This window comes from Balaenoptera acutorostrata, chromosome 10 (genome assembly GCF_949987535.1).
Source record: "Balaenoptera acutorostrata chromosome 10, mBalAcu1.1, whole genome shotgun sequence".
NCBI lineage: Eukaryota > Metazoa > Chordata > Mammalia > Artiodactyla > Balaenopteridae > Balaenoptera > Balaenoptera acutorostrata.
In genome coordinates, this window is record NC_080073.1 from 49316550 (window position 1) to 49339128 (window position 22579).

The following is a 22579-nucleotide window of genomic DNA, read 5'->3' on the forward strand; positions in this document are numbered from 1 at the left end:
TCTACCACAATCTGCTCACTGGGTCATAAGGATTCATTTCCTTCCTGGTTGCCCGTAAATTACATTACATTAATTAATGCTCCCAAAGACTTCCCAAAAGTCTCACCCAATCATAGCATCAGACATAATGTCCAGGATCTCATGAGCCACACCGGATCCTGAGTTAACTTTTCTTGGAAACCTGGAATGAAAAAGACAAATGATCTGTCCTACCCACTCCCAACATACAGTAGTGGAAAGAGAAATGACAGACATGGAAACACACTACACATTCCCCATTTAAAAGGGGAGGGCAGCCCAATCTGGGTGTCAGATAAGCAAGAAGCCGCCTGCCTGCAGCAGGGGAATAAGCAATTGGAAAATTATAAGAGATGTACCCATAGCTGCATTTTAACTGCATTTAATCGTCAGAGTAAAATTTTAAATGGCCATATTGTTTACTAAGTGTCATAGGTTCACATATGTTTGGCATTTGGACACTTCTGAAGAACATAATGACAACAACAAAGCCTGATTAAAGAGGATCCCAAAGGAAGGCACCAGGAAATTGTTATTACTACAATGGCCAGAGGATGGAAGGAATGTCGCGGCCTTGCCTGCACCCTCACCTGCCCCCCAACTGCCACCATGGAGAGTATGCTTCAGGCATAGCTATTTCAATGCAGCTTTAACACTTTAACCAAATATGGATGAAGCCCAGTTTTGAAACGTAATGTTCTAAGAGCTACTGACTCTGAATGCTCACCCATGCGTCACATCTTTGGAATGTTTGGGGAAAGGGTGCCAGACAAACCTGGCACACAGTCTTCTGAAGTGTGTCCGTGTTTGGCAACCAAAGGCTGTTGAGAGAAAGACAGGTTGGTCCTGTATTGTTCTTTCCAGTGTGCTTACAATATGAATAGCAAGACCCTCATGGAGTACTGAATGAAAGTGACTAATTACACACAACCTAAATGTTCAACAGTAGAGAACATGGCATTAAATGATGGAATATTGAGGGTAAAATATTAGGCAATTAAAAATGTTTTCTCAGAAATTTTAATGGGCCTTAATATAAACAGAATTATAAATATAGTTATGTGTATACACACACACGGCCTATTCTTCCGTTCATCCATTCACACATTAGAAAAATACTCAATAATTAAATGCATAAAAAAAAAAATCTTTCCACATGCTTAGCCATTCAGCTCTCTTGACAAATAGTTCCTCATTATATTCACCCAGATACACCATAAATTCTTAACTGTTTTGAAATAGATTTCAATTTAGGAAAAAACACAATAAGCACATTTTATATAGTAAATAAACTTTATTTATCTGTTCTTCTGAGATGACATTGCCAACAGTCACAGATTTGCATACGATACAGTTATGTATTGACTATTTACAATTTACAGTAGTATTTTTTCCTCTGAAAAATATAAGTACAAAAGCTAAGTAAACAATGAGGTACTGCCATTTGGATTTATCATATGTCATAGCTTAAAGAACTAGTCTTTAGCAAATATTCAACAAATCAATCTGGATAAAATAGTCAATTAAATGCTCTAATATATCAGGAAAAAAATCCACTAAGTTCCACCTCAAAATGTATTGCACAAGTCATTTTAAAAAATCACCCTAGAAATAAATAGGAAAGGCAAGCAGTTCTTTAAAAAGAGGGACAAAAAGAATGAAAGAAAGGAACATTAAATGAGCCCATAAATCAGGTCAAGTTATTCAAAGTATCTTTTAAACAACACAAAACTCTTCCCAACAGAAAAACTGAAGAATCCCCCCACAAAAAACTATCACCGTTTCTCCACTGATATAATCTATTTTAAAGGCAGTCTGCAATCTTTCTGTGGCCAATGTCAGATTTTTCTTGGTCTTCTGGCTACATGAGGGGCCCTGAATAACAGCTTCATTCTCTAAGAACAGCAAACGTGCACAGTTTTCCAGGCCTGCACAACATCACTCTCCCCACTTCTTCAAGATGAAGGTCGGAGCCATGACTGGAAAAGAAAAAGGGTGAGGATAAAGAAAGAAAGAAAATGACATATATACACTACTATGTATAAAATAGATACCTAACAAGAACCTACTGTATACCACAGGGAACTCTACTCAATGCTCTGTAGTGACCTAAATGGGAAGGAAATCTGAAAAAGAGGGGATATATGTATCTGTGTAACTGATTCACTTTGCTGTATACCTGAAACTAACACAACATTGTAAAGCAACTATACTCCAATAAAAATTTAAAAAGAAAGAAAGGAAGGAAGGAAGGAGGGAGGGAGGGAGGGAAGGAGGAAGGAAGGGAGGGAGAAAGGAAGGGAGGGAGGAAGGAAGAAAGGGAGGGAGAAAGAAAAAACTAACTTTTAAAGCTAACTTTCTGTGAGATTTATTTTTTCGAGTTAAAGTAAAATTATATCAAGATTATATTCTATGGTCTGAGGACTAAAGCAGAAATATTCTAAATATTAAATCCTAAAGGAATCTTCTAAAAATTACTCTTCTTGGAATGACCTGACTTATAGTCAGCAGTCCTGGAAAGTAGTATTTTTAAGTGAAATCTGGAACTGCAACCTTTCAGCACATATTGAAGGCTACCAGGTCATGATTAGAGAAAGCCAGGAGTAAACGTGCTGACATGGCAGAATCTCACAAGAATGCAGACTGGACTTAAGAGGACAAAAGGTTCTTCCTTTTTCCCTAATGTAATGATTTTTCTACATATTGCAGTTCTCCCAGGATGCCAGGCATGGTGGCAGAGGACAACAGCATTCTGGTGTGAAAAAGCTATGTATGCCTCGTGAAGTTAACAAACTTAATTTTAAAACCGTAATATGCTATGAAACATGATGCTAAACCTTCCTAAAAAGGTTTCTCTAATTGATGCTAAAAGCCAGTGGTCAAATCAAGTATGAGGTTAAAAATGCATAAAAATAAAATACCAAAAAAGATTAAGTAATAGAGACAAACTTTTCAAATATATTTTAGTTCTAGAGAAAGTATCAAAGTCTTCTCAACTTGTAAATGAACAATATAATCCACCACTCATGATCTATCTCCAAGAGTTTACTATTTATAAAACTTGTTCAACACTCACGTTAGTCCTAGAAACGTAGAGAAGATAAGAAAAAGATCTCCTATGACATTTAATTCTTATTATTTTCAAACGTTAGCTTGCACTGTTGCAGGAAAAGAAGTTCATGCATGATTCAATAATGCTGCACAATGTCAATGTCATGAGAGACCCAAAAAAGGCTGGGAGAACTTTTCTAGTTCAAAAGAGACCTGAAGAACATGACGACAAAATGCAATGTGCAATCTTTCAATGGATCCTGGAATTTTAAAAATTATGAGACATTATTTGGAAAACTGGGAAAATGTGGATATTTACTATATATTAGATAACAGCATTGTGTTAATATTAAATATCCTGAGAGTGGTAACTGTATTGTGAGTATGTAGGAAAAGGACCTTGTTCTTAAAGATACTTGGTAAAATATTTAGTTTACGTTTGCAAGTAACTGTCAAATGCTTGCAAGCACAATGTTTGCAAGCAACTGTCAAATGTCACAGAGGGAAAAATATATATGGAGAGGAAAGCAAGAGTGAGAGCAAGTGAGAAAATGTGGCAAAATGTTAATAACTGGTAAATGTAGGTGGAGGGTATATGGATGTTCATTGTACTATTTTTACAAATTTTGTTTGAAATTTTTCAAACTAAAAGTTGAGGAGACAATCAATCAACGGAAATGCTACAGAGTATACCCTTCAAGTGATAAATGATACTATTTAAATGCAATAACAAGCATGATACAGTATTTATAATATTATAAACAAAGGTAAATATTAAGACTTATTGAATTAGATTTGGGACTTACAAGACTAATGACAGTTTTAGATAATCACTAAGGCAACTGACATATTAAAAATAAAAATGAGATTCAAATATAGGCAGAAAGGATATTTAAAGCAAAAAGGTTAAAAAAATGTTATTAACATTTTAAAACTTGATACTGTTGGTTGAACACTAGCTTAATTAATAATCAGGGAACCTTTAATTTAATTATAATTAAGTTCTATAGATTGTGATCCAGCTTATTTGTCACTTGTGAAAATTCTTGCAAAGTTTGAGGTAAAGACGTACCCTAAATTTTTAGGGGTGCTAAATCACACCAACAGCATGGATAATATGTGGAGGTGATGGGAGGGGTGTTTAAATGTGAGGACAGCCAACTGTGTCCAAATATTTTAGATGCCTCCCCCTCATTGTAATAATATGTTAATTAGAAACAGCCACATTCAATTAGAGCCGGCTGCCTAAGGGTCTCCTCAGGACAAATGTGCTACTTTGTTATACTGCATGATCCCAGGAAGTAATAAAACTGTCATTTATTTTAAAATCAATTTTACTAGTGCTCATTATTTCAGATTAGCCTTGACTCTAAGAAGGCTTTACAATATTTTACATTCTGGATTCGTGAAATACATCACTTTTATCTAGAAAATGATTTTTCATTTTTCTCTCACAATCTTTATTAACTTCAAAGACCATTCTTGAGAAATAAAAAACAAAAAGTAATGTAAAATACATAAAGATTTTTTTGGATTCTTCAGCAAACTTTCAAAGAGCAATTCTGAAACTTTCAACTACTGTTTAAAGAACTAAAATTTCCTAGAATTACGTAACATTTACTGGTGGTGATTATTAATCTATAAAGCAAAATTAACAGAAAATCCCTATATTAACCCATAGCATAATCATATTTTCATTAAACAAAAGAGCAAAAGAACTCCAGCATAATGGTTAGTATCATGCAATACATTTAATTTTTGCACAAAAGACACAAAGACATATTATTCTTCACTCACCACATGCTAACTAAGCACAGACTGACGGTTTACTCAGAAGATACCACTGCGAGGTGAAGTATACTACAAAGCCAGGAAGAAAAAAAGCTTATTGGATTAGTTTTAAGACAACATAACAGAGAGATTATATGTGTATATGAACTTCAAAGGATTAAACAGAATGTACTTAAATTTTTCTCACATCTCCCCAAATCAAGGGAGGACAGGCTAAGGAATCTGTAATAGCTCCCTCCCATCCTAAGTAAATATAACACTATGTAGTGGAGATTTTACTTGGAACTTTAATTTAAAAGTTTAAACAACACAATTATAGATGTACTTTACATTTTAAGTACATATTTATATGCTAGACATAACTAAGTCATGATTATTTGGTTTATAAAAGGATTTCTTTCATAATTCCATTAAAGCACACATTACAATTTGATTTACGTAATTTCAATTTACCAAAATTGGGGGGGAAATGTTGATGAATGTGAACACCACCAAAAATTTGGGGGGAAATGTTGATGAATGTGAATACAGTATGTCTATATGTTGAATCATCATTCCTAAAATATGTCAATTTTATCAATGAATAACTCTTGTATATCAACAGTATATCAGGACTGGTTTCAGGAATGATAACCCAAACCAAAGTTTCTATTCAAGGGGACCCAATCTCTGCAAACACAGTTTTACTGTAGCAACCTTCTTAAATAAATTCTATGTCCTATTTAACATGGTCATAAACCAAGATTATTAATTAGCTTCCTGGTTTGCTTTAAAACAGCATCAGCAAAAACAGTTGTTTATAAAATCTGAGTCTATTCTTAGTGTAACCAACCTCAGAAGCATCATTTTATTTATCTTTTATATTTAATGTACAGTTAGTAAGGAGCAGCAAAATCAAAAGACAAATTAGAAAATATCTGCAACACACAACACCATAAGGCTAACATCCTATTGGAAAACTGGCAGAAGCATGTGAAATATATGTATGCTCCCTGTGTCTATGCTTGTTAAGTACTGAAAAACTGAAATAATCTAAGTGTCCATGGATAGGAAATTGATGAACTCAGCTGTAGGACATCCATATAATCAACCAATCAAAAGAATAAGGTAAATCAGTTTGTAATGAGGTGGAATTATATAAAAATAAGTGAAAAAAGCAAGCCATTGCATACTCTCATTTTTATAAAATAAAATACTTAAATGATAAAGGAATAATTATAAATACATAATTATAAAGCTGGGGGTGTTCACCACACCATTAGCAAACATGACCTTGGCAAGGTAGAGACAGCTGGGAGGCTGAAAATCATGAAGATCTATCTCCCTTTCTATGTAATGTTTCTGAACTGTTTGCAATGTTTTTTCGCAATGATCACACATCATGTAATTCTAACAAAATCAAGAGGTAAAGCCACTTTTAAGATAACAAATGTATGTTTTACATGTGCATTGTTTTTCACTATGCATCATTTTTATGTGCGTTTGTTTCTTGAATCCACCTTGCATGCATCTACTGAGCCCACGCAAAGGGAAAGGTAAACCTCAACTAGAATGGAGAACTTTTATACCTAACGATGCTGAAAAGTTCTGATGATTTTATTAATATGGAAGAGATTTTTAAAATTTCAGCCAAAGGGAGAGAAGTCAGAAACATTAACTTAAGTACAAGACTGGTCTAGGGTAAGGACTGATCAAGAACTTGACACAACACAAAAGATCAGCATGAAAGCAAAGCAATAACAAAGTCAACAGAAGATCAATCTTTAAAAATGACTAAAGTGGATGAGAAATGAAAACAAGCCAAATCTTTCTCATCAGAATAGAACGATTTTCTTTTAATGGAGTCACCAAGAAAACAGTCATCTAGTTTAAAAGTGTCATTAAGTTTGCTAACACCCTAAAGAGAAAAGTATATTCCTAGAAACACATTTTTAAAAAGATTGCTATATAACAAAAGAACCTCTCAATTCCAAGAGATGATTTAGCACCTGATTAAAATAAACTTTCTTACTGTAATTATCCTAAATAAATAACACTCTCTTTTAAAAAAAAAGAAATCTGATGGTGTACTTCCAGGGCAGTTTTTTTTTTTTTAATATTTTTAGATTTACTTATTGATCTATTGATTGATTGCTATGTTGGGTCTTCGTTTTCTGTGTGAGGGCTTCCTCTACTTGTGGCAAGCGGGGGCCACTCTTCATCGTGGTGCGCGGGCCTCTCACTATCGCGGCCTCTCTTGTTGCAGAGCACAGGCTCCAGACGCGCAGGCTCAGTAATTGTGGCTCACGGGCCTAGTTGCTCCGCGGCATGTGGGATCCTCCCAGGCCAGGGCTCGAACCCGTGTCCCCTGCATTGGCAGGCAGATTCTCAACCACTGCGCCACCAGGGAAGCCCCAGGGCAGTCTTATTCAATTAGACAAGCTAAAGACTTTCATATTGGGACTTCCCTGGTGGCGCAGTGGTTAAGAATCTGCCTGCCAAAGCAGGGAACACGGGTTCAAGCCCTGTTCCAGGAAGATCCCACATGCCCCGGAGCAACTAAGCTCGTGCGCCACAACTACTGAGCCTGCGTTCTAGAGCCTGAGTGCCACAACTACTGAGCCCGCATGCCGTAACTACTGAAGCCTGTGCGCCTAGAGCCTGTGCTCCACGACAAAAGAAGCCACCGCAATGAGAAGCCTGCGCACTGCAACAAAGAGTAGCCCCCACTCGCCAAAACCAGAGAAAGCCCGCACGCAGCAACAAAGACCCCACACAGCCAAAAATAAATTAAATTAATTAATTAATTTAAAAAAAAAAAGACTTTCGCATTCACTCTTGCTCCCACCCTGAAACTCAAACATCCAGTCTACTCTGGCCATTTACACTACCTAAACCATCACAAACCAGGCACAATAAGCTAAAAACTGAGAGGAGGGAAAAGGCTGCTCTAGGGAACACAAAGGTATGTGCATTTGGTATGTGCACTTTCTGTAACTTCTGCCTGCTGCATATAAGACAATTTTTTCCCACTTGAAAGAAACCTAAAACTTTAAAATTTACAACTAACTTAATACTTTAGAGGAAAAGAAACCTTAGAGATAGAATAATCCAACATACTTGTTTTACCAATAAGGGCCAGAAATATGAAAAAGGTTTGCTCAAAGTTACACAGGGGCTGAGCTGTTGAGAGCTAGCTCTCACCAAGCAAAGCTGCATGTGGTGGCACTCAGAGGTGCTGAAACTGGAGACGGGACACGTTTTGAGCTGGTTTCGTTCCTATAAAGTGACCTGACTGTTGTAGTGAGGTCTTTCATGATGTATCTTACACACATTATTCGTTTACCTTTCCAAGTCTCACCTCTAGGAAAGACTCGTTCTACTCATCACTACACGGTGGCTCAGGAACCACCACCACCAGCCCCACCACGATCACAAAACCCCAGGCCGGGCACTGTACATACTTTGGTTCTCCAACAATCCTAACAAGATAACGTTAGTTTTGTGAAGAAACAGAGGCTCTGAGACTTGTGTGTGCACTTTCTTTACCTTCTACCTGCTGCATAGAAGACAATTTTTTCCCACTTGAAAGAAATCTAAAACTTTAAAACTTACAACTAATTTAATACTTTAGAGGAAAAGGAACCTTAGAGATAGAATAATCCAACATACTTTTGTGAAGAAACAGAGGCTCTGAGACTTGTCAAATGAAGGACTAGGATTCCTTCTCTACACATTGTGACCCTCAAATAAACCAGACTTTACTTATGCTCTATAATTTACTCTTACTTGACAGATAATGGTTTCTCATCTATGAAATACATTCTTCAAATTAGGTTAAACTCTGAAACCACTTATTAAATAATAACTGTTGTATTCTGTAGTGGGGTTTTTCAAATAAACAGTATAAAAGTCACTAAGGACAGGGGAGATACGGTAAAGAGGGGACATACTGAAAAATACCTTACCAGCAGTCATGGACAGTTTTCAATCAATGCCACAAAGCAAACGTATAATCATTAGGGTCATAAAGCAAAGTTTTTAGAATGTATTCCTCCTCTCATACCTGCTAAATAACACAGATGCTGACGTGGCTGCACACTCTCAGCAAAAAGTGCCGCCCGCGCTCTCTCTCAAGCATCCCAAAGACTAACGGACAGGGGAGGGGGCTCGGCAACGTGACGGGGTTTGTTTGGTTTACTTATACCAGCTTTGTAGCCCCCAAACCTAAAATAACAGTCAATACTGTTGATTTTTAACAGAGGGGAAACTGTAGCTGCAGTTACAACAAATTACAGAAATGGTCCATCTGGAACACATATTTAAAGCTAATGTGACTAAATAGCTTTTAAACAATTATTTAATAAAACCCTAAAAAGCTCTGCTTTCTACACATATAGATATCTTCCTATTGGATACTTCCATAGAAAAAGAGAAGTCACTATTCTTAGCAGTGTTTTGCTCTAATCAGCTACAGTTCATTGGGGTATGAAACAAGTTATAATTTCTTTAGGAGGCTTGTTCAAAGACAGTGATTCTTACCACTTATTTTATGAATGATAGCAATCATAAGGCAAATGTGACTTACGTTTCAACTTTCTCAATCAACAGTAATCTTAATTTTTCCATCAAATAAGGAAACAATCATGAGTCACTCTATCCTGTACCAAAAATCTCTTTATGCTGACAAAAGGTGACTCAAATTGGTAAGTCATCTTTGGGATCTCCCTCACTTCATGCTCACTATAACTTAGCTCATCTTTCCTAAGCATCTATTTTTATTATTTGAATTACATTACTTAAGCATATCTTTTATTCATGTATGAATGAATGGATGCTACCCCTTCCCCCTAAAATTAAAGGTTCCACAGGGTCAACAATCGTATCATCCATGTCTTCAATTTTCCTACATTTGCCATAACAAGTAAGACGTTACAGAAAAAACCCAAACAAACTTTTTGGCCAACCCAACAGAAGAGCAGTAGGTGACTGTCAACTGAACTCATTCATTAAGCAAAAGATAATGATGGATGAGACTTTGCTTAAAATAGTAGGGGGGAAAAAAAAAAAAGTAGTGGAAAGAGTGGGACTTTCTTTCTGGGCAGGTCAGCCTCTGGGATAAGGAAGGATTATTTCAGGAAGTCAGTCACCACTTCATCCCTAACTAGAATGAATACCATTTTATTCATGAAAGAGGAGTGTTAAGTTTTTCAAAGATTTCTTTTTAATTAAACTTAAGAAAGAAACTTTTCCATCCACCTTAAAAGGTTTTTAGATGGTTCACTATTTACATGTAATCAATTCGATTAGTTTCCTTCAAGACTAACCAATCTAAGGTTGTATGTGTGTGTGGGGTGAGGGAGAATGTTTCCTACCACATTTGCCAAAGCAGTGACTTAGGATGAGTCTATATTATATTCTAAATCCTGACAAAATGTAGCCCAACGGTAAGATGAGAGGTTGGCTATATCCCAACATCAAGATAAAAAAGAGGCTACAGGAGAATGAACAAAGATAATAAAAGCTTTCTATTTACATCCATCATTTTAAAATATTTTCTTAAACTGGACTATAATGACAGAATTGTGTCAACGGGCTCAAACTGCATTGGAGATTTTTATTTTCACAAAGACACAGTTGTTTACTCAGTGAAGAGGAAGACCACTCTGAGTGGACTATAGATTATAGAATTGGATGTTTGCTATAATTTAAAACAACATTCTCTCTACTGATGAAGGGCATACATTATAGTTACATACTTCTTTATCAAAAATATCTATAACCAGAAATAACTACAGAGTTATGACAGTACTTTTCAGACCACTAGATACCAAGGAGAAATGCTTCACCAAAAAAAACAATTAAAGGCTAACCAAAATAACTGCAACTGTCCCAGAAAATATACAATAGGTAAATAATACAGTATACAATGGAGTATTGGGACAAAAGTCAGGGATGCTGGGATGACCTTAGAGGAAGCCGGAAAGAGGTCAGAACATGCAATGGGTCAAAGGAGAGGAACTTCATAGATGGCTGATAAGTGCTGGGGTTATTTAGCCTGGAAGGTAAAAGCCCTCCATCCAGGCCATCTGTGGGTTCTTGGTTGAGTTCCATGGGTTAGAAGCAGAACAGGTTGGTGACCACAACAGAAAGGGAGACTTGGGATCAAGATAAGCCAGAATTTTTGTAAGAAACACACAGTCTGTGGAGATAAGATAGGATTCTTAAGGGTAATTACTTATTGACTTAGTCCTTCTTACTGGAGATACTCAGACATGGGCTAACCCATCACTAAAGAGTAGATCTTTGTTTGCTTTAAATAGGAGAGTGAAAAAAACAGCAGTACTGGGATCATGAAATAGGTAAAGAAATTGGGGGAAAGATGTGGAAGAGCTACAGGCTATTAGCAAGACAAGAAAAGGAAGCAGAAAGAGACAGCTAAGGGCCAGACAGGAAAACAGCACAAATTTCATACTGTGCTTAGAATGGATCTTACTGTATTATTAGTTCAGCACAAAAAGAAGTTAGGCAAAGGGAATTTTGCATAATTTATGAAGTGTGTGTTTGTTTCATTTCAGTCACAGCTGACTTCACACAAAGGTTTCTAAGAATTCAGTTATCTACATTTCCCTTGCAGGCTATATGTCAAAAGCTCAAAAAATGCTTAAACTCTTACACTCAGAATTATTGTTATTTAGAAATCAATTGAAGTAGAATAAGGAATTGTAATCTACAAAATACCTAACCTCATGATATAATTCGGTTTAAAAAATTATTACTGGATATACCAGAACAAATGCCTTTTCCATCCTTCCCATAGAGCTCAAGTTCCAGAAATCTCATATAGCACATACTGGTGTCAACCTCATATATACTATTAAATAAGACTGTTCTTTCCTGAGGGCATCCATTCAGATCTGCCCTCAGTTTAATTTTCTTAATGTAGTTTCACTCTCATTTTTCAGGCTATAGTACAATAAAGATGAAAACTTTTAAATTTCTCTTACCAACTCAAAGTCTTTGTAAATGAGACAGAATGTAAACAGATGAGATAAAGTTGTCTTCTATCTGTAGCCTATTCTTAAAGCTTACCATGAGCCGAGCATCTTCTCTTTCCAAAATTTTCTGAGTCTGATCATCAGGGAACTTCAGTACAGTGGTTATAACCTTTGCCATGGTCTACAAGAAAGACAAGAAACGATCACTAGACAGTGGAGCAGATGGGTCTCACCGAATTCTGACATGTTCTGCTGGTGGAATTCTTTAGTGCTCTCAATGGAAGCCACGACCAAAGAAGTATGATGTGAAGGTATTGGTCAAGGAAATAACAGCCAATGCTAGAATTTCAATTTGAAAGGATCCCTCACAAGGTCTGGGTTGATATTATTTTAAGAAGATGTATTTACAATAGCATGAAGCTATACACAGTTCTAATGCTCTTGGCCCTTTGTCTTATTAAAATGAAACTTTATTACTCATTCATTTTATAAGGCTTTTTATTTGTAGAAATCTACCTAGTAAGTGATGTATTGCCAAAACATATGCTCTAAACAATCAGATTTAGAGACTCCCAAGTTCAGCTTGAACTAAATCACATCATATATCTCATAAACACGGGCTACTGCATGAACATGAACATGCTTAATAGGTATTTTTTAATACATGCAGCACATCAGCCTAATAGAAATACAAATTACATTTTAAATAAACACAAGATGTTTTGTTTGGTAGAAAACAGGATGAATCAAAACATTACACATGGTGGCTTGCAAACAAGATCATAAACTGTGCAGATCTCAATAAATATACCGTAAGTCAGACTGTCACCCATAAGCTCGTGGAAAATTCTCCTCAAAGGTTGAAATTCCCTATTTTGTATCAAGATGAGATGGTTTGAGGGAGACAGAGAGGAAAGAAGATACCACTTATGAAATAAGTAGGATAACAAGTTCAGTGCTTACATACAAATTCAGGTACTAGTGCTCTCCTGAGGATTAGTAGTAGTACTACTTACTGTAGTGCTACAGAGGATGGGAGGCTCACCAGAAAGCTGACTCTAACATTCTTTGTTCATAGTTACAAGACTGTGTGTGTGTATGGCAGGGCGGGGAAGAGTGTGTGACTGCAGAAGGTCACTGAGCAAAAGATGACATAATAGAGTTAACCAAAATTTTAGGAACATACATCATTAGAAAAAAAGTATAATTATTTCCAGGAAGGAAAAGAACTAACATTTTAAAAAATTCCTATTATGTGCTAAGCCTAGGCAAGGCACTTTACATATTTCTAATACTTATTTCAACTAACAGATCAACTAATACTATTCCTCAACCACAAATCCCATAAAGAGCAAGATTTTAGTTTCAGCCCTCCTTCCTTCCTTTTATCTTTGCCTCTGCCAGCTTGATGATTTAAAAAATACCTTTAAAACAACTTAGTTCTTGGAGAATTCCAAAGGCATTTTACAAAAACCCTCATCCTTTAAATTGTATTGCCTAGATAGAACAGAATCTTCTGTGCTAAACTGAAGTCTAGAAACCAAGCGTATATGTGGCATGAAATGGGAAGAGAAATATGAAGCAGTAACTATTTCAATATTCTTTTTATTAGCACTCTGGAAATTTTAAATGGTTTCTGGTATACTATCTATGAAGACTGTTTTTAGGAAGTACCAAAAATCTAAAATTCAGGGATTCACAATTATAGGGAACATTTCTTTAATTTCAATAGCTTATCAAGTTCAGAAACCCAAAAGCCCATTTATATTCACTATGAAACTGCACAGTGCACATCTATGCACAAACATGTCTGTCAAAACAAAAACAAAAAACAAAAAACAAAAACAAAAAATAAAACCAACTGTGGCTAGTTGCCTCTTCACATTTCTAGACAGCGTTAAATGGGAAACCCACCTCTAAATTCATCACTGATGCCGCATTTGCAGTTGATTACCTAGTAAAGACTTAAAAGCTCTTCCCTGGCTTGTCAGAAAACACTTTAATGGAAAGCCCAGGCTCTTTGCTGAATCTTGGGAAAGAAATCAGACTGTCTACTCTACATACAATATCCTTAGGTCCTGGGAAGTAAGGAAAAGTTCAAATGAGCCACCTGGTTTAGAAGTGGCCTCTCCTGCCATGTTTTCTTTAGGGAGAGGAGTCAATAAAGGGTAGAATGAGAAACACTTTCTATTGAAAAGGAGAACAGGCTGAATTTAAGCATCAAAAATAGCATGGAGGCTCAAAACCCAAGAAAAAGAAAGTGCAAGGACAGAAGAAAGAAGGGGAGTTTATTTAACTTCGTACTATAAGAATGTGTATCACACATGTGGTCTTAAGAAAATCATCTGCCTCATCAAATAGGGAACACTGTGTGCAAAAGCAGATGAAGAAAGACAGGTGGGATGACATACAGATCCTACTGGACAAGAAACAACGGCAGATGGTGATCAAATCACAAAGGCCACAATATACTCCTGCTCGTTCTAAAACCACAACCTGGTCTCCATTTCAAATTCTTTGTGAATGTATGGAAATTAGGCAAATCAACAAAAGAAATGTCTAAAAATAGCTCTGATTGTGTCAACCCCTGCTCAAAAATTTTCAGGGCTACCTCCCAACAACCTACAGGTAAAACTCTGAGAACACTCCAGGCCCTCCACACCCTGCAGCCCTAAGCAGAGTCACTTCCACCTCATAGAGCTGGTATTTTAGTTGGAGCGGACTACTTGTCATTCCAAAGCCCACACTCAATTTCCTGTCTTGGACTTTCTGTCTGGGCTTTCCTCCTGTCTGAGCTCATCTATCAAAATCTATGCCCCCTTGTAAAGGCCTGTATATACATCTCCTTCTCCATGATGTCCTTGACCTTCCCACAAGTAAACATGAGGACACTGTGCTACAGTCTGCATCATACTGTGCTTACTAAACAGCTCCACTTCCTCACTATATGGTAAACACCTTAAAGTTAGGGATGGTGTCAATTTTCATCTCCTTATCCATCATGGTGATAAACAAAGGACCACATATAGAAAGTGCTCAATAAATATGCAGTAAATTAAACTGAATATCTACTGTCAATTTTCAATATTGACTTATAAAATGTGATGGCAGAATAAAAGACTACTCAGTCTTAGTAACCAGAAAAGCACACTGAATGCTGAAGATAAAGATCAGAGAGAGCCGCCTCAGCACAGATCCCCAGCCATGTGTTAGCTGGGGCTGCCCGTGCCTCAAGAGCGTCCCTTCTAGCTGTCTCCCAAGTCACAGCCTAGGAGGAAATGCAGAGCCCTGAGACCTGGCTGAACTGGTACCACCCCAGAACGTATCTCATGCTGGGCTGGGCCTTTCTCCAGGACTCAAACTCTGTAGGGATCTCACCCCACACAGGCTCACAACATCCAGAAGACACAGGCTGAGGCAGTCACACTCTCTTCATTTTGCAGATCGAGAAAAGACTAAATAATTTATTTAGCAACAACTCTGGGATGATAGCCTTAGACTCAACGAATAAACCAGAGTAGTTGAAGTTCCTGAGAGGCTATTTTTCGTAAAGAAATGCCTTTCCCCCTTCCCTGCAATAACAAGGTAACTTTAAACTATCTACCCCACCTCAAATACAGGCTGCTATCCAATCAGGGCATAGTAAGAGAAAGTTACATTTCATTGGCTTTGTTTTTTAAAGATAAGGAGAAAATGAGTTTTAGCTATCCTCTGAATTAAAAAAAAAAAAAAAAAAGTCCTTAACAAAAAAAGGTACTGAATTACCGTGAATTAATATATCCCACCGGGCTTCCCTGGTGGCGCAGTGGTTGAGAATCTGCCTGCCAATGCAGGGGACACGGGTTCGAGCCCTGGTCTGGGAGGATCCCACATGCCGCGGAGCAACTAGGCCCGTGAGCCACAACTACTGAGCCTGCGCGACTGGAGCCTGTGCTCCGCAACAAGAGAGGCCGCGATAGTGAGAGGCCCGCGCACTGCGATGAAGAGTGGCCCCCACTTGCCGTAACTAGAAAAAGCCCTCACACAGAAACGAAGACCCAACACAGCCAAAAATAAATAAATAAATAAATAAAAATTTAAAATAATACAGACATACACTTTAAAAATATATATATATATCCCACCTATGATTCATGTTCAGGATCACACTAGATATTACTTTAATTTGAACTATCTGATACAGTGAAATTAGACTTCTATAGTGTCAAGGATTCAAACGACCTCTAGCCCTATACCTCCTGGTGTTTAGCTGAATCTACGATTCATAACATCTTTTTTTTTTTTTAAATAAATTTTATTTATTTATTTGGCTGTGTTGGGTCTTCGTTGCTGCGTGCGGGCTTTTCTCTAGTTGCGGCAAGTAGGGGCTACTCTTCGTTGCGGTGCGCGGGCTTCTCACTATGGTGGCTTCTCTTGTTGCGGAGCATGGGCTCTAGGCACGTGGGCTCAGCAGTTGTGGCTTGTGGGCTCTAGAACGCAGGCTCAGTAGTTGTGGCGCACGGGCTTAGTTGCTCCGCAGCATGTGGGATCTTCCCAGACCAGGGCTCGAACCCGTGTCCCTTGCATTGGCAGGCGGATTCTTAACCACTGCGCCACCAGGGAAGTCCCCATAACATTCTTAAGAGATTTTCTTATGTCCTAATTTTTAGGTCTTAAATATATTTACCAAATCAATCCCTGAACTGGCTTATTAGCACTCAGTAACCCCCACAGACCCATAAATTAAAACACCGATAATTTCTTAGAAAACTCATTATCCCATTCTCAGCCAACATATAAGGACAATGTAAAAGTTCATGAAGGTAAAAAGTTGAAACAATATCAGAAACAGAAATTGCTTCAAATGAAAAACTTTGAGAAAAGGCTCATGAATTTCCCTAAATGCAATCAATTCAATTAAAGATATATTTACAAAATGTCTGGTACAAGGCTCTTTTAAAAACACTGCTGGGGATACAAATAACAGTAAGACAAGACTCTATACTCAAGGACCTTATAATAAATTTAACCTTCTAGAAAACAAATTAACCAAGCATTATTACTTACACAGTGCGTTTTTGTTTTTTTTTTTTATTGTGGTTATTTTTAAACGGTCAACATTCCATATGTGCAAGAGTAACTTTCTTACAGTGACTAAAGTAAAATATTTCTAAATATCCCTACATAGTCATTCTTAATTAGGACCATTTCCAATACTAGCCACGCTATCCTCAAGTTTCCATGAAATAGTCTCCATCTATTCTCCTACCTTTAAGATTTGAAGTCAAAAAAATAGGCACATGCTTCACAAAGTATTAAGTTAATGAAATTTTGATTTTTATTTTTTAGCATCATCCACCAGTATTTTCTAAATTAATATTTTATAAATGTAACAAATGTAAGCAAGATCTGCCAATTCACTTTTGCACACAAAGAGCAATAACACAATTACCTATTGCCTACTATCAGCATGTATGGTCTGCTAATAGTAAACATACAACATCAATATGTGTATTAAAAATGGGACATATTTCCTTTTAAATTAAACCACATGCCAAATCACCAGACATGATTTATACCTTAGTCTCACGACCCATCATATACTCAAAGAGCACTTTTCGCAAATACTCAAACTCGGTAGGTTCTCCAAAGAGCGAGACATCAGTATGGTACAAATTGCCACCTGTCAATAAAAAAACAGATCAAACTGTAAAGACAAGACCAGATAAGCTACTTATTACTTAGAAAAAGACAAACTAAAAGACAATCAAAGGAACAAAGAGAGAGGCATCAATCTTGTATTAATTGTATTATATTGTATGTATTGTACTGCATTACATTACATATACACTAAGCATTCCAATTGGTATTTTTCCCTTGGAAGAGAAAACAAGAATTATTATAGCAATTTTATTTCTCACATTCCCCCCATCCTCAAACTTCTTCTTCTTCATCTTTCTGGCATGGCAATTTAAAAAGACTAGACCTAGGGAATACAAAGATTCCTCAGAACTGTTATTTCTTTCCTAAATATTATGTGGTTGGCTTCAGATATCCTACAATGACTAAAATGAACAATTATTTTTATTTTGTTTAAGAGTTTAGTAACTCAGAATAGTATTCTAGATTTTCTAGTATTCCAAACCTGAAAGCACTGAAGTTTAAATCAAGTTTTCTAAACAGTTCTGAAACACAAGGTAGATAAAATAACTTGAAAATGCATGAAATAATAATGCCAATATAGTGGTTTTCAAATACTTTGATTCAACATCTTAAAAAGACTGTCATAAAATTTACAGTTCATCTATTAATCAAGCTCCATTTCAGTCTAAAAAGAGAGAAAAAATACAGTTCAGGTGTATGAAGCCACACTGTGACAAACTTTAATTTGAATGAATTCATAATTACGCATTATGTCAAGTCTATACTTGCATCCACTTCCAGAAGTATGGCACACTAGGTAATCTGAAAAGCCTTCTGCACCAAGAAACATCTAAAAGCATAGCAGAGATTAATGTGCAAATTCAAACAGACTGCTTGGATTGTTGACAGGATTAGATGAGTTGATAGACAAAATGTGTCTTATAACAGTGCCTGACACTTAGTATTATATATGTGTCAGTTATTTAAAAAACTGTACATATGTGTTCATTTTACAATTTAAAACTGAGAAAAAAGGAAAATTTAAGTATGAATTCTTAAGTTGAAACTAAAAAATAAAAACTAAAAAAAGAATCAATACTATTCCCTATGCACTGCTGGGCACTGATTTAGCAGTTCTATGCTAAGAATCACATATGTTGACTTAGCTATGGCAAACAGTCTTCGTAGCAGGAATTTTCCCTGCAATGAGCCATAGAAAACTTCCAAGTTGGTTTTCTCTTCTTTTTGAAGTGTGTTTTGGAAAGAATCTAAAGAAAGTCCTTGTTTAATTAAAAACTGTATAATATCTTATGTTATTTCACAACAATAAGAGCTTTCAAAAACACAAAAGAATGTGAAATGGCTTAGGTTCATGCCCCAGTGCCTTCCATGAAAAAGCAGAAAAGTTTACAAAACATTTAGCAAAATAAAACTATTCTTAATGCAGTGAGGCAGTGAAACTGAGAATGGGAAATTGTTAGATTATTCAGAGATTATTCGAAGTCATGACTATTTCAAGGGAACAACTACATAAAGACTTAAGCTCATCTTTAGAATCCTTTGTAAGTGGCATACATAACTTAAGTCAACAGAGTAATACTTCCAAATCATCCTTCGCCACCTTGAAATAAATATCTTTATGAATTATTTTCTCCTTAAATCCTGGTTAAAAAATAGCAATTACAGCATTATTGTAATAGTAAAAAACAGAAGCATCTAAAATATGTAACTCTGAGTTTGTATGGGTACATGTAGTGGATTACATAAATGTCTGGATACACACAGAAGAGTCTGGAAAAATATATGTAAATTGTAAACTAGGTTCAGCTGGAGAGTGGACAATGAAGTGGGAACTTGCAGTTTCACTTAAACATGGCAGCATTTTTTTTTTTAACAACAAATACGCATTAATTTGTTTTAGATGACTACCATTCTTTCCATAAAACTAGTTGTTACTGGTGAATTACAAAGGTAAAATATATTCCTTGTAAAGAATGAGATTAGCAAAGACAAAAATGAAAATCATCCAGAAGTCCACCAATACAAGATAACCATAGATAACATGATGAGAGATCACTCCTACCTTTGTAAGGTGTCCCCACAGTTGTTGCATATACATTCTTTTCATATTCCTTCAAACGATCTTCTAAATTGTGAATCTAAAAATAACAAATATTCCAATCATATCATAAGATTCGTATGGAAATCATATGTTAAAAAAAAGACTGCTGTAGCCACTAGATTTTCTTAATGCTGAATACAGGATATAGGCAAAAAAAAAAAAATTAATACATATGGTTTCTTAGATATGACACCAAAAGCAGAGACAACAAAAGAAAAAACATATAAAATGTTTGTGCCTCAAAGGACATTATCAAGAAAGTGAAAAGACAACCCACAGAATGGGAGAAAATATTTGCAAATCATATATCTAATGAGGGACTTATATCCAGAATATATAAAGTACATTTATAATTCAACAACAACAAAAAACAAATGACCCAACTTAAAAATGAGCAAAGGACATTGCTCCAAAGAAGATATACAAATAATAAGATGCTCAACATCATTAGTCACTAGGGAAGTACAAATTACAACCATAATGAGATATCACTTCATACCAACTAGGATAGTTATAATCAAAACACTTGCTGGGGAAGATGTGGAGAAGTTGAAATTCTTATACATTGTGGTCAGAATGTAAAATGGTGTCCACAATGTAAAACCGTTTGATGGGTCTTCAAAGAGCTAAACATATAATTACCATATGATCTAGCAATCCCACTCCTGAGTACATAACCCAAAGAAGGAAACAGGTATTCAAACAAAAACTTGTAAACAATGTTCCTAGCAGCACTATTCACAATAGGCAGAAGGTAGAAACAACCCAAACATGCATCAACTGATGAATGAGTTAACAAAATGTGGTATATCTATACAATGAAATATTAATCTGCCATAAAAAGGAGTGAAGTACTGATATATGCTGCAACATGGATGAACCTTAAAAACATCATGCTAAGTGAAAGAAGTCAGATTAAAAAGCTCATGTATTATTTCTATTTATATAAAATACTCAGAATAGGTAAATCCACAGACACAGAAAGCAGATTTGTGGTTGTGAGAGGCTGGGGGGAGGAGGTAATAGGGAGTGACGGCTTAATGGGTATGGGGTTTCCTTTTGGGGGTGATGGAATGTTCTGAAACTAGATAATAGGAATGCAAATGTTCTTGTTTAAATATACGTGATCACAAATTTATAAAGATATGCTCTAGCACCTTCAGGTTTGGGAATAAAATTTCCTGTGTAAGACAAGATTGCCAAGTCAATTAATAAATGAGTATTAAATCCATTCTTTTTTAAAAACTAGCTAAATGAGTTCCAAGAACATACGAACAGAAATCAAGGAAGTCATCTCAAAATAAAAGGCACCAATTAGACCTGTACCTGTTCTCTGAACTCTTGCTCTTTCAACTTTGAATCACTGATTAGAGTAGTCTTCTGTGCTAGTTGTGTCTGAAAGAACAAGAAGTCAGATCTGAGATGCATATGGGTTTCATCATTGCCTGGACACATTTCTATACTGCTTGGTAAATTTTTCCTGAGAACAAGTCTCTTTATGTTTTAACCTAAAGTACAGAATGCTCCTGAAAATGGACTACCTTCACTCAAATTCAATGAAAAACTAGTCTTACCTGTAGCTCCATAATTGTTACCTAAAAATGGAAAAGAAAAAAAAAATTAGTGCATATAATAAAATCTACAAGAAATAATAAAATAGAGCAATATGAAATTACAAGGAAACAAAAATTTAGTGTTACAGTCTTAAGAGAGTGGTTAGATTTGAGATGAGACAACTTTAAATATTTGCTTTTAAACCTGGTCTATGTTGCTATACAAACTATTAAAATGTAAATATACATAAAGATAGGTAAACACAAAGAAAAATGACTGGAAGGTCACCCACCAAACTCCTAACAATGATTACCACTTGGGAAAAGGAGGTACCCACCAGGAAGGGTTTATCTATATACTTCTGTATTATCTGACTTTTTTTTTTTTAACAAGAATATATTCATCTATTATTTGTGCAATTTCAAAAAATTAAACATATTAACATCTATTTATAGCATATGGGCCCTTTAGGGAAAATTCTAAAGGACCATTTCTGGGAATCCACTCTACACAATAATCACAAATTATTCTTCATTGAACTCAACACTGACATGTAGTTCAAGATATCCCAGAAGCACCAAAAGATGCTCAAAAAGGAAAAGAATAAAAATTCATAAAGAATAAAATAGAAAAATATTTTTTAGAGTAGAAATAAAAGTTAAGGATAGTTTCTCCTTTCTTATGCTACAAGGTAAAGGACTCAAAAGACCTCCTGAATATTAATTTCATAATGTTTCAATACTCTATGGCATCTTGACACAGGCCTCAGTGCCACTTTATGCAACATTAATACTTAATTTGATACTAAGGAAAAGAACATGTTACAGAGTAGAATACACTTATTTGGCTCATAGGAAGCAACATTTAATAGCACCAAGTATATTCATATTGTGACCAAATGGCAAAAAAAAACACCAAAAACTAAAACAATAGAACTAACTTAGTAGCTAGTAAAGAAAGAGTCTACTCAGCTTTGCTCATTGCTAATAATCAAGATATATGTACCAAGCAGCACAGCATAGCAAAGCCTTTTATAAAGTCCTCTTCTCTCCATTTTGGAAAAGTGATCCATGTAATTGGTTGTCTAGAAAATTGCTATCTGGTCACTGACTTCTCTAATGAATCCTCTATAACTAAAGGATGAAGCCATGAATGTGTCCACCTTTCCCAAGACCCTCATGACAGAGCTATGAAGACCATACTGGAATGAGTGAGAACATTTTAGACGTACAACGGTACACTGCCCGGATTCTTGAATGGGGGCCCACAAGCCCTGCGGGTGTGCACTTGTTGGGGTGCACAGCAGGACAGGAAGCCACAAGGTAAACATGGCCTTTCATAGCATCATTTTTACTTAAAGATTGGGATTATTAAAAACAGAAAGAAAGAAAAAAAAAGCCTGGATATGGAGTTCCAGATCTCTTTGAATTCAGTGCAATTTTCC

The 22579-nt window shown here is 36.0% G+C and overlaps 1 protein-coding gene across 5 annotated transcripts in view; it reads right to left on the reverse strand.

Annotated features, from left to right (window-relative positions):
* Positions 1 to 1298: 1298 nt before the first annotated feature.
* The window catches only part of GOLGA4 (golgin A4), a 114388-nt gene continuing 93107 nt past the window's right edge, over positions 1299 to 22579 (reverse strand). For 4 of the 5 annotated variants that reach the window (XM_007191480.3, XM_007191478.3, XM_007191479.3 and 1 more), the window contains 7 exons: positions 21156 to 21176; positions 20908 to 20976; positions 19543 to 19618; positions 17396 to 17499; positions 11932 to 12018; positions 4867 to 4929; positions 1299 to 1997 (listed from right to left, as the gene is read on the reverse strand). In XM_007191480.3, coding sequence (XP_007191542.2) covers positions 4900 to 4929; positions 11932 to 12018; positions 17396 to 17499; positions 19543 to 19618; positions 20908 to 20976; positions 21156 to 21176 — 387 coding nt within the window. In that variant the 3' untranslated portion in view covers positions 1299 to 1997; positions 4867 to 4899. The remainder of the gene's footprint in view (positions 1998 to 4866; positions 4930 to 11931; positions 12019 to 17395; positions 17500 to 19542; positions 19619 to 20907; positions 20977 to 21155; positions 21177 to 22579) is intronic. The other variant, XM_007191477.3, reaches the window with a different exon arrangement.